Here is a 13,173-nt window from a genome sequence, read left to right as displayed (position 1 = left end):
GGAGCTAGGGGCCTCTTTTCAGGCACCGTGTGCCCCCAAAGGCTGGATTCACTGTGGGGTCCCCCATTTGGTTAGCTTTGCCCTTCTGCGTCCAGGAGTGTGGGGAGATGTGGAATGCAAGGCAGCGTGCCAGAGAGGCACAGGCAGGAATGATGGTGCTGATCCAGGCAGACGCAGTGCAAGTGCTCACCAGCAGGTGGTCATAGTTGGAATGTGTCCCAGAACAGATGGCAGCTTCGGAGCTTTTGGAAGGTGGAGGGGGGAGAGAGCAGTGTGTGCGTACACACACGGAGCACATATGACCAAGGGCAAGCACAAGAAGCGGGAGGATGGAGTTGCAGCCATAATTCCACATTTCCTGGCTTGAAAGCCAGACTGTTATCATTATGGCTATCCAGTTTCTCTCGCTGCCACCACAGGAGCAGGAAGGAGATGCCTGTAGGATTGAAGGGAACACCCAGTGTGCCTGTGGGCAAGCACACGCACACACAGGATGATATAGTCAGAATGGATTCTGCAAACTCCTCAATCAAATGCAAATAGACACTATGATTTATATGCAGAAAAACATAGTAGTTGCCTGGTATAATACCGAGTCTTCTTATATTTCTTTTAGTTGGATAAATATTATCAAGCATTAGCTGAATTGAATTCATCCATCTGGTATTGTCCAAATGGGCTTGTTGTTGTTGTTGTTGTTGTTGTTGTTGTTGTTATCCTTGTTGGCTAAAAATGTGGCACTGCTGCTTTGCAAGGTAGATAGATAGTATGTGAAGCCATGATTGGCATACTTTATGAAAGTGCTGTCCTCCAGCTTACAAGGTGATAGGAATTTTCCTGCTTTTCCCATTGCTTGATGCTTGTCTTATGACTGTGTGGGTGACTCACTGGTGATTGCAGGGCGACAGAGCCAGACTGTTTTTGGGTCCTCATTCTATGAGAATACCTAGACCAGGGGAGAACCGATATGGAGCACTTTCACATAAAAGCTAGAATCTATCAGATCTCTTTAGCTCTGCTTACTTTCCCTGCACAGAGATTGTGTGATTTATTATGTCTCAGGGTTCCAGGCATTATGATAATGGTGGCAATGCCATATGGCATGTCGCCGTCTTCCATCCTCGGCAATCAGGGAGGCATCAGGCTGCTCCAAGGAGTAGTTATTCTGACAGTTGTTAGTAAACCTTCTTAATTGTTCCAGGCCAATGTCACTGAACTGAAATGTGGATTATTATTGTCAGATGTGAGGTTACATAGCTAGGAGCAGAATGGATTATTTCCAGAGAGGATCTCAAGCCTTGCCCATTATTGTTAACCAGCAGAATATGCAATATTATTATGTTTACGTATGTGGTGTTTGCTAAAAGAGAGCTTCTGTCTGTTGTCTGCCTTTCAAGGGCATATGCGTATGTAGGGTCCCTATTAGCAAGGGAGTGACCACCCAGGGTCATGACTGGAGGCAGGTTTAGCCCCCAGTCCAACATTGTCCCAAAGGGCAGAACTTTACTTTTCTCCACAGAAGAGGACGTCAGCTATTCACTAATGGGTAATGGCAAAGAGAAGCACTTGGGCACCTCATTGGTGTTTGGGCTACACCAGCTCCAGCCAGTGAGAATTAAGCCTGTTCCTATTTGTATAGTTCCCTATAAGGTTCAATTTCTTGGTCACTCCTGGATGTGACAGAATGCTGGAATAGTGTTACGGAATAATGGGAAATATTCTTTGTTTTGTTTATAGAGACATGGATTGTTCTAGTAGCATGGTTAATGTCTAAAGTGCTTTACATTTTTTTCTATCCTATTTCCATTTATTGGATACAAAACTGAAGCTAATAAATGTTGACTTTTCCAAAGTGCTCAATGAATTCATGGTTGAGCAGGAATTTAAACCTGTTTGGGTCACTCAAATTCAATATTCTGTCTGCTAGAGCAGGCTGCATGTCCTACTGAGAATTTTGTGCGTGTGTGCGCGGTTTTTGTTTTGTTTTGTTTTTTACATGTGACATTTGCAGAGGAGCAACATTTGCCCTTGCTTTCCATAACAGCTGGGTTTTGTTTTATTAGCCAGCTAGTCAGGGCTATAGCATATAATCCCTTAGTCTTAAGCAGAACAGTTCTGCTTCAATAGTGGTGGTAGTAGCAGTAGTAGTAGTAGTAGTAAATGTACACAGTGCACAAGTCAGAAGTGTGCAAAGATACTTCTTCCTCCATGAAAAGCAGGAGATGGGGCTATAGTGGTGTCCTTCATATGCATCTAAAATACCTGTGCTTATGTCTGGAGTTTATGCTGCTATTTTACATTCCATTCTTGTTGTCTCCACCAGGAACCAGACATCCCCTCAGAGCTCACAGGTGGCTGCCATGGCTTCTCACGAAAATACATGCATTGGGAAGAGGAACTGATCCTGGGTGGCACTGTGAAGGATTCCCAGGGCAAACTGCAGGGGTAAGTGTGTGTTTGTGTGGTGTGTGTGCCTGTCAAGTCAGAGGTCTTTGGCCAGGAATAACTCGGTAGCTAAGGAATTCTTTATGCAGAGCAGATGGCTTTTCCCTGCAAGCAGGGCCAATTAAAAAGGATGGACAAAGTCATAAATGTTGTGTTTGAATGGTGAGGGGAGAGGACAGTGTGGCTCCTGGGAACTGCTTGGACTCTCGCTGCTACCCCTTTCACAGTTGGGGGTGGTAGTAAACTGCCTCCTGAGCCAGCTTGTAACTTGATGCCCCTGAGGTTCATATTCTCGTGGGTGCATGTCCGCGACCTGACCCTAGGAGCAACTGGCTTGGGCATTCCTAAGCCATGGGATTTATGTTGATCCCTGAAGCTCTGGCTGCCATCACCCCTTGCCTCCCGAAGCCACCTCCCCCCACCCCAATTCCTTCCAGCTGCCGTGGATGCTGGAAGACACAGCACAGACACCTGCTTGCAGCAATCCGCAGCCCTGATCCTAGAAAGGGGCTCAAATGAACATTGGGAAGTTGATTCCACACAAGTCTGCACTGTGCTGGCACCTGCACTTATCTGTTCTACAGGTTGCCATATCTTCTGTTTTGGCATGGTGGGGCACGTTCCGCATGCTGGTGGGGGCAGTGTCATAATCAGTGTCAGCTTTTGAAAACCATTGTTCTTCAGAGGGGAATTCTTGTGTCCCTGAACCCTTCCATATCTCACAAGGCAAGGAGATGCAAAAATGGCTAAGGAATGGGCAATAGATTGAGGACAAGGGTTATTGCTGCTATACATCGCCTTGCTTGGGTTTTAAAATCACATGCAAGGAAGCAGTCAGAAAATGGGAAGCAGCCAGAAAATGGGGGGGAAGATCCTCACCTTTTAAAGTTGGAAGGCTCAGGCAGAAGGAAGAGATGTGCTTCTGATATTACAGGGAGGTGCATCTGCAGCCATTCCCAGCTCTTTTCATGCATTTCTAGAACACAATACGTGCAGGCTTTTCTTGTTGTGTATAGTTGGGATGTATATATGGTGAACTTTCTATGCAAATCATCTGCTACAATCACAGGTCTGCTGCGAAAGCCTATTGGTTTTTCTCATGTTTTGTGTGGAACGTTAGTCAGTGACTTTTTTCCATGGCAGCTGATCGACATGGCGTGCATACCTTTTGCATACCTTTTTGATAGGGGTGGCTAGCCACCTGTTTCAATTGGAAAAAGCCCCATAAGTAGGCTTGTGAAAGAACTGTGCACAGAATGAGGGCTGACTGTGAGATAAAGAAATCAGAAATCAGGCTTTGGGTTTCTGCCTTGAGCCTGGGCAGTGGGGGCGCAATCGGGCCTAAAGGCTCTAGTTCCAGAGCTGAAAGGAGTCCTGCCTCCTTGCCTGTGAGTAGAAGGGTTGTCTCTCATCCAGCTTCTGTTTCCTGCAGAGCCGAAGCCCTACAAAGCATGTTCCTGTTGATGAGCCCACGACAGCTCTTTGAGCACTACCGGGATGACTATGAGATACACGACATCAGCTGGAGTGAGGAGAAGGCAGCTGCTGTGCTGGAGGCCTGGCAGCGGGAGTTTGTTGAGGTGAGATGGACAGGTTGGTTTGTGGCATCTGTGTGGGAACTCCAGGGCTGCTTGATGCAGGTGTGTGCAAGGGTGAAGACACAAATGCATCTACAAAAGGCTGAAAAAGTGTGTGCGTGGAAGGGAAGATGCTAGGAAGATGACGTGCAAAACTGCATGCAGGTCTGTCAGTGAGGAGCAGAATATTATGTAGGGCTGCATGCAAATATGCATCTGCCAGTGTGAAAAGGTTGGGTGCCACCATGAATGCTTGTGAGCATGTAGAATGGCATGAAAAACAATTTATAGGGTGATAACATAGCCAGTTGTTCTTGAATTGAGTGTATGGACCCTGTACAGTTTTCTGTCTTGCTTGGTATTACTACATGGCATGTATAGCAGCATATAGGCTCCTTCATGCCAATGAACCTTCATGCCTATGCCTGGTGTGTAGATGGATCCTGTGGATGCATTTATGTATGTGAGAAGCATCCCAGCCACTGAGATGACTCTTCTCCTCCCAGTATCTCATGAGTCTTGCTTCTCTTGCAGTTGGCCCAGGAATCTCTCCCTGCGAATTCCTCCCAGACTATCCATGCCTTCTCCACCACCACACTCGATGACATCATGAAATCCTTCTCAGATGTGAGCGCCATCCGTGTGGCTGGCGGGTACCTGCTGATGGTGTGTAGCAGCTTCTTCCCTCTCCTCCCTCCTATTCCTTTATCTTCCATTGTGTACTAAAGCATAGCTTTTCCATCCTTGCCTTTCTTCTCATTAATTGCCGTCTCATTCTCCTCCACTTGCAGCTGGCGTATGCCTGTGTCACCATGCTGCGTTGGGACTGTTCCAAATCACAGGGTGCTGTGGGCCTGGCTGGGGTTCTTCTGGTTGCCCTTTCCGTGGCAGCAGGACTTGGACTGTGTTCTCTGCTAGGAATCTCATTCAATGCAGCCACGACCCAGGTAGGCCACATTTTGGAGAGGTCTGACTTCCCTAATGACCTCCCTTTGTTCTCCATCAATTTCCCCTCCTCTTTGCTCAGCAAGCGGGAGAACTGTCTACCCTATCAATTTCTTAGGTTATGCAATGCTGAGGTTATGTTCTGCCTCTCTATCCCTGCTTGGCATTAGAAGGTGCTGTGTTGTAGAGAGCACTTGACTGTTCCTGATGCTCCAATGACCATTGTGCTGCCTTCAGCAATCAGATCACTCTAGCTGCCTACATGCTGTTTCTTGTTCAGAAGTTCCAGAGGAATATACGATACTGTATATTCCCTAGCAGCTGAGTTTTTAAAAAAGAACAACTGTCCATTTGTACAGAGGCAGGTGCAGACTAGGAGTATAGTCTGTGCAAAGAGAGCCTCAGCTCAGGTGCCTGCAAGGCAAGGAAGGAGCCTAATAAACCAGGTGCAGGTGACTCAAATATATGTTAGCAGAAAGCAAAAGCCCGCCAGAGTCACCAACCAACCTGACTTTGGTTAACATGAGAATCATTCAGAGCCTGAGTATAACAGCAAAATGAAGAATTTGTGGTACTTTCCAGTCACAGCTTGCAGCCTGAGACCTGTTTCTACTTTTGTGGGATTTGAGCAAGTCCTGGATGTGCTCCTCTAATTGGGATTCCTCCCATTGTGCTTTCCTCCATATCTGTATAGGTGCTGCCCTTTCTGGCACTGGGCATTGGTGTGGATGACATGTTTTTGCTGGCACACGCCTTCACAGAGACCAGCCAGCACGTCCCTGTCAAGGTAAGAAGGTTCCCTGTTTTTGCACAAGCCTTTGAGTCCCTATGCATTGCCAGTGCACGCTCAACCCGTCCTCAACTCTATTCTCACGGTTCCTCATTTGCACCTTTTCAATGCAGGAGCGGACTGGGGAATGCCTGCGCCGCAGTGGCACCAGTGTGGCACTCACCTCTGTCAATAATATGATTGCTTTCTTCATGGCTGCTCTTGTGCCCATCCCAGCACTGCGTGCCTTCTCTCTGCAGGTAAGCCCCTCTGCTAGGAGCTCCTCCCTGCAGGTTTGTCAGCAAACTGTGCTTATGCACATTTGCATTTTCTTAGAATCTCACTGAAGGCAAGCCTTCACTTCCACTCTGGAGGTAGCTGTGCTCCCAGTTTCCATGGCCTTGGCTGGAAAGCTGGGTGATCCCTCCCCTTGAAGGATAGATGCCCCTCTTTATACAGAGGGCGACCTGGCTCAGGATCTTCAACATGTTTAATTGTTCTCTCTCCTTCATCTCCTTGCAGGCTGCTGTCGTGGTAGTGTTCAACTTTGCCATGGTGCTTTTCATTTTTCCTGCCATCCTGAGTCTGGACCTTCACCGGCGTGAAAACAAGAGGCTTGATATTCTGTGCTGTTTCTACAGGTACTGTCTTAAGAGTGTTTGTTTGTCCGTAAGTAAATATGTGTAGCTGCTGGCGGTGGAGAGACAGTTGCCCCCCCCCCCAAGAGTCCCTTCTCCTTTGGGGCAGTACTGCGCTCTCCCTGGCTAGGCTGGACTCCATCAGATCTCCCAGGAGAGGAGACGCATGCTGCAATTGGGGGCAGTGGTTTGGAAAAGTCATTAAGCCCAAGAAGAGAGGATCAAATGCAGCTGTAAGAGAACAAAGCCAGCTGCACAGATGGTAGTGCTCTCAGCAACATTTTGAAAAACACATTTCTTTATTATGGTAAAAGTTTGTCTATAAGAACAAGTCAAAATGCACATCAAACTGCACATAAAATCAGCATACTCTGAAAAGCCCCTTTAAAGACATTGTGAAGGGTATCTCTATGTGCTCACCAAGAGAAGTGGAACTTTTTGTGATAGTTATATCCAGATGCTGGGTGTGAGTTAGGATGCCTGGCTAGCTAGGGGATTGTGTGTTGACCAGCAGTTTCTCAGTGTCTTCTTCTCCCCACAGCCTCTGCTCCTCCCACGTCATCCAGATTCAGCCACAGGAATACACGGATGCAAATGACAACTCCACAGCACCTGCTTTCCCGCATGGACATCCAGCACTGACCACCAGCACACGCATCACCACTACGGTTCAGGCCTTCACCCAGTGCGATCCCTCCGGGCGTCATGTGGTCACCATCTTACCACCCACCCAGCATGTCTATACCACCCCTTCCACTCTCCTGCCTGCCAACCCTTTGGGGTCGCAAGTCTTCACCCCTGCCAGCTCCACCCGTGATCTTCTGGCACAGCTGGATGAGAACAAAAGCGCCCAGGAGTGTGTGCCGTTGCCCCTTTGTCATTGGAACCTCTCCAGCTTTGCTCGTGACAAATATGCACCTATCCTGCTGCAGAGCCAGACCAAGGTAGGCAGCTGAGAATCGCTTTCTTTGTGGGTGGCATTCTGTCCTATGTTGAAAGAAAAGGGGGGGGGAGTACAGCATCCTGGGTAACAAGTCTGTGATGCCAGCACTACAGCCAATGGAGAACTAAAGCTCCCTGTTCTTCTCGGAGATGAGAGACGCAATCTGAAATGTAGTCATTGTGCATGTCATCCTATATGAGAACATGGTGTTGCTCTCCCCTGTGCCCTGCCTATCAGGGGCAAAGATTGCATGTCCCTTGTAGTCATTCAAAGACAAGAGCTATACATCTTTCCTAGTCTATTTTTACACATCTAGGAAGTTAGGTATGAAGGCTCTGCATCTTCCTTGGGTAATTCCAGATGAAGTGGCTGTGTCAGTTACAGATAATCTAGATGATCTAAGATATTGTGTGTGTGTTTACCTTCAGAGAGAGAGAGGTCCAGGTACAGAGTCAAAAGAACTATGTTCTCAAGGTTAATATATGTGTGTGTTATGTGCCCCCTTGCATGGAAAACTCCCTACCTGTCATTATTGATTCTCTTGCCTGACAAGTATGCACCATACTCCCACAATATGGCACATCTTGATATAAACTCCATTGGGGGCAATTCATACCCTGCACATACTGTAGGTACTAGGAAGTGGGGCTGGGTGGTTGCAGTTCCAGCCCCCAAGCAGTTGTTTGCTTTTCATAAACATCTGGCTGTCCACTGTGTCCACTGTCCACAGATTTTCTTCCATTCTCCCTATGTTTGCTAAGTCAAGTCTCTTGACAGCAACAGAGGAAAAGTTAGCTTCTGCAGAAGAGATTGGGGTCTGAGTGCATCCGTCTTCACTCTTTCCTTTCTGCATTTCCAGGGAATTGTTGTAGTCCTGTTCCTGGCACTGCTGGGCCTGAGCCTCTACGGTACAACCAAGGTGCATGATGGACTCTACCTGACGGATATTTTACCACGAGGCACAAAGGAGCACGCCTTCATTTCAGCTCAGTTCAAATACTTCTCCTTCTATAACATGTTTGTGGTTACAAAGGGTGGCTTTGACTACCCCAGCTCACAGGAGGCCCTCTACAGCCTGCACCAGGCCTTCACCACCATCCAGTATGTTGTGCGTGATGAGAACCGCCAGTTGCCAAAGATGTGGCTGCACTACCTCCAGGACTGGCTGCGAGGTGAGTCAAGGACACTTTGCCAACCCTCTCTCCTGTCCTGCACTGTTTACAGCCTTCTCTGCAGTGGCTCCCCATCTGTGGAATGCTCTCCCCAGGGAAGTTCACCTGACACCTTTAGGCAACAGGCAAAAACGTTGCTTTTTAACTTGTAATTGATTTGATTGATATCCTTTACCCTTTAAAAATATGTTGGGATTATAGAGTTGCTGTTTTTATTTTGATTATGTATTTTGTAGTTTTTATATTCTGATTATATTCTGTGAACCACCCTGGAACCCGTGGCTATGGGGCAGTATATAAATTCTATATAAATTCAATAAATAAATAAATATAAATGTTTGTGGAGATGCTCACCTGCACAGTTGTACAGCTGCCCTTCTGCCTTCTAGGATTACCAGCTCTGTTCTTGTTCCTCTAAAGTAGGGACCAAAACATGCTGCAGGGGCTGAGAGATCTGAGTTAAACAGCAAAGGGGTGGAGTCAATGAAAGAAGGGAAAGGATTGGCATAGCTAGTGAGAGGAGCTCTTGCTTCCGGGCCTTGGGTTCCACAGATGGCACTCACTTAACCGTATACCCCCCTGTTCTGCAGGTCTACAGGCAGCCTTTGACCGGGACTGGGAAGCTGGGCATATCACCAAGGAGAATTACCGCAATGGATCAGAAGATGGTGCCCTAGCTTACAAGCTCCTCATCCAGACAGGCAACAAAAAAGAACCTTTAAACCTCAATCAAGTAAGTGGGGGAGCAATCTAAAAGTTGGGAGTGGGCAGCCAAAGAGAACCCAGTGTGCCATGAGAATTAAGGGTGAGTCCTTGGTGTACCAGGAGGGAAGGAGGAGATAGATCCCCACTGCAAAAGAATGGAGAGAAGAGAAAGCTTTCCCACAGGCATTTGGGGTCCCTTGGAGATGGAGGAACACATGAGATCTACATGGCTTTGGGAATAGCCAGCTGGTGCCCAAGGAGGGGCCTCAGCCCTATTGCCTGCCAAATTATAGCACCTGTCCAGTAGCACCCTGACCGCTGCTACTACTTACTATCAGTTGCTATACTTCTTAACCGCCCTCATCCCTTCCATCTGCCTACAGCTGACAACTCGCCGCCTGGTGGATGAGAATGGGATCATTCCTCCTGACATCTTCTACATCTGTTTGACAGTGTGGGTGAGCAACGACCCTCTTGGCTTTGCTGCATCTCAAGCCAACTTTTACCCACCACCCCCGGAATGGATCCACGACAAATACGATGCCACTGGCGAGAACCTTCGAAGTGAGTTCAGGCAGCAGCCTCATTCTTGTTCCACTTTCCAGCATGCATTACTGTTTCAGCTCAGTCCTATCCCCACTTCTATGGCAATTCCACAGTGTAAATCCTTATGATGTATGTTTCCCACCTTTGCAAGCCATGCCTGGCACATGGGCAAAGGAAGCAATTCATTTTTGGCCCTAGAGATGGGAGTAGGGGGCAGAAGGCCACTATATCTGATGGGCTGCCTCTCTTTCTGACAGTCCCTGCTGCACAGCCTCTGGAGTTTGCTCAGTTCCCCTTCTACCTCAATGGACTGCGGCACACATCAGACTTCGTGGCAGCCATCGAGAGTGTGCGTGCTATCTGTGACGAGGTGGCCCTGACGCATGGTGTTCTCAGCTACCCTAGTGGCTACCCTTTCCTCTTCTGGGAGCAGTACATTGGCCTTCGACACTGGCTTCTACAGGCCATCAGTATTGTGTTGGCTTGCACTTTTCTAGTGTGCACCCTGCTACTCCTCAATCCTTGGACCGCCAGTATCATTGTGAGTATCCTTTTTCATGAGCAACAGGGTGTCTAGCAGTAAGGGAGATGTTTTAGCTCCAAACGTTATATGTAGTAGCAATATAGCATTGTGCAACAAGGGAAATGGTTGTCAAACACTGTTACTGTTAGTTAAATCAGTTTTTTGGCTCTCGTGCTTAGGACAGGAAATTTGGAAGTAGGAGTGGGGGAGAATTAGTGTGATGCTTCCTGTAATCTCTGCATAGTTGCCTTTCCGTCTCCCTTGCCTTACATAGTGTCCTAAAAAGTTTTCCTTCAATACCAAAGACCATTTTAAACCATTCAGGTTCTGCCCAAACTCAAAATTTTGCAGCTGTACTGTAATACATTAAAAAAAAACCTTGCTGCAGTAGTTTGTAGAATTTATTCTGACTGCAGAAATTGAGTGTTTTGTTGCAAGTCTGGAATGTTTTCGTACCTTCTCATATTCTTTTTTTAAAAAACATGAACATGCACATATTTTCCATAAATGTATTAAGGTTTGCACGCAACAGACACCATGTATGCATTGTACAGGTGTACGCACCAAGGAGCTGGGAATGAGCACCGATTCCCACTGTATGCAGATGCAATGGTAAACACACATCTGCTACCAGATAGACTGTAAATAAAAGCTTTACCTTTGCAGCAAAAAGTAAATATCTTTTTCTCTCCTCAAGCTTCTTTCCACAGTGCTGAAAGGGTTAAGCCTGCACACTAACATGCAGGTGCTCTACTATATTTGCATCCTTATCCACCTTTAGGGCTAGGGTGTGCACAGCCCCATACCCCTACTGTTTACCATACAAAAGCGTATAATGCAGCTCGCTCAAACAAACAAACAAACAAACAAATAAATTATATATATATATATTTATATTTATATTTATAATTTTATATTTATATTTATAATTTATATTTATAATTATATATATATATATATATATATATATATTTATATTTAAATAATATATATATATATATATATATATATATATATATATATATATATATATATATATATATATATATCAAGGTATCAAACAGGCATGGTAGTAGTGGTTGGGTGATTACTGTTAACTAATAACCCGGTATTCATGTGCCACAATGAGATTTATACATTTTCTGAATTAGTTCTGAATTCAGAAATTACATACATATGAGCTTATGGATTTGTAGGTACCTATTCTTAATCTACCTGTTAACCACAACATTGGGCTTTGTACATTGCTGTAATTGACATGTCCATAACCATAGCTTGCAGGTAAGATACTGAGCTGTCCCTTCTCTCTGACGTAGGTATTCGTTCTAGCTATGATGACAGTCGAGCTCTTTGGGATCATGGGCCTGATGGGCATCAAGCTGAGTGCCATCCCAGTAGTCATCCTCATCGCCTCTGTGGGAATTGGTGTGGAATTCACCGTACATGTGGCTCTGGTAAGAAGCAGTTGTGTGAGCACAGCCCATTCTGCTACCATGTCTAGAGCATGTGATTCAGTGAGACTTCCTCTTTTTGAAGCTCCGTGGGTCCATACTGAAAGGAATAGGGTCCCTGAACTCCCTTGCAGAGTTTTCAAGAGCTCTTTTTCACACCAGAGAACTTGGTGTGTAGTATTACAACCATATACATTCAAATAGCTTTAGTGGCACCCAACCAGAGCATTTAGATTATTAGGTTTTTATCTGTTGTTTCAAACCTGATCAGTAGTGGAGTCTATAAGGGAGAATCAATAAATTTTGGGTTCATTACCCCCTTAATATTACCCTGTTGTACTCTGGGTGGTCAGAGCAGAATTTAATCCATAATTGTGGGTGCAGCACCCAAGGGTTGGCAGTTCTTTTAATTAGTGCTGAATATAATGATATAGCTGTGTATGGTATGAAAAGCAGAGTCCAAGCTGTCATTTCGAGATGAGCCTGTTCCAGCTCTGACAATACCAGCTGACTCAGTGCGCAAGAACAGATTTGGGCTTAGCTCCTTGTTCTTTCTCCCAGTCTGCTTGGACAAGTCACTCTCTTTAGTCGCATTCTGACTGTTCGTCTTTTCTCAGGGCTTTCTCACGGCCATTGGCAACCGGAACCTGCGCACTACTGTGGCCCTAGAGCACATGTTTGCCCCTGTGATGGATGGTGCTGTCTCCACGTTGCTTGGCGTCCTTATGCTAGCTGGTTCAGAGTTCGATTTCATTCTGAGGTGATTGTCATGTGTCTCTCTTCTCCCCTGGTATACCTGTTCTGGTGCTGCTCTGGACCAATGTGCTGGGGGCCATTTCCAGAGGTATCAGTAAAAGGAGTGGCTAGAGAATGGGAAATTGTCTTTCTTGACATCTGTTGGGAATTTGGGTGACACACCACATGGGGCAATAGGTCTGAAGGTCTCATTGATCAAGAATGGATATAAAGGCAGAATCTAATAGGGTTCAATGCAGCCCTGGAGGGGCAGTGATACATTCTGCCAAATTTGGAGAAATCTCCCTGTTCAAGACCACTACTTACAACGGGTTGAGGGGAAGACATTCTACAAGAAATTTACTGTATTCCTTCTCTGACACTTTCCCTTACGGCAGCTAAGGCTTGTGAGCTCTACAAGTCTGCTGGCTCAGAGAAAGGGACGCTCTAATCTTCTATAGGGAGCAACCTTGAGCTGAGACTGAAGGATAGCACTTGTCAGTGCATGGGTGTAACAGTAATGAGTGTGCAAGAGAATGTAAATGAATGTGTGCTGGTGAACTAACTCTATACTTGGCTGCCCTGATAAGAGGCTGAGATGCTTTACTGCCACCTGCTGCCACCTGGGTAAATAATCCTCCCTCTTCACAAAGGCCACAGAACTGTGGTGCATCTCAGCTTCCTGGAATTAGGACAAAAATATACAGAGCAGTAACTGATTTTC

The 13,173-nt window shown here is 46.2% G+C and overlaps 1 protein-coding gene across 1 annotated transcript in view; it reads left to right on the top strand.

Annotated features, from left to right (window-relative positions):
- The window catches only part of PTCH2 (patched 2), a 76,981-nt gene that overhangs the window by 58,724 nt on the left and 5,084 nt on the right, over positions 1-13,173 (top strand). The window contains exons 13-26 of the mRNA XM_081913917.1: positions 2,324-2,445; positions 3,878-4,025; positions 4,557-4,688; positions 4,814-4,969; positions 5,662-5,754; positions 5,871-5,996; positions 6,259-6,377; positions 6,916-7,318; positions 8,177-8,489; positions 9,080-9,222; positions 9,578-9,758; positions 9,998-10,281; positions 11,580-11,717; positions 12,332-12,474. Coding sequence (XP_081770043.1) covers positions 2,324-2,445; positions 3,878-4,025; positions 4,557-4,688; positions 4,814-4,969; positions 5,662-5,754; positions 5,871-5,996; positions 6,259-6,377; positions 6,916-7,318; positions 8,177-8,489; positions 9,080-9,222; positions 9,578-9,758; positions 9,998-10,281; positions 11,580-11,717; positions 12,332-12,474 — 2,501 coding nt within the window. The remainder of the gene's footprint in view (positions 1-2,323; positions 2,446-3,877; positions 4,026-4,556; positions 4,689-4,813; positions 4,970-5,661; positions 5,755-5,870; positions 5,997-6,258; positions 6,378-6,915; positions 7,319-8,176; positions 8,490-9,079; positions 9,223-9,577; positions 9,759-9,997; positions 10,282-11,579; positions 11,718-12,331; positions 12,475-13,173) is intronic.

The sequence above is a fragment of the Podarcis melisellensis genome (assembly GCF_964234715.1).
Source record: "Podarcis melisellensis genome assembly, chromosome: 6".
Taxonomy (NCBI): Eukaryota; Metazoa; Chordata; class Lepidosauria; order Squamata; family Lacertidae; genus Podarcis; species Podarcis melisellensis.
This window is presented reverse-complemented; position numbering and strand designations above follow the sequence as displayed.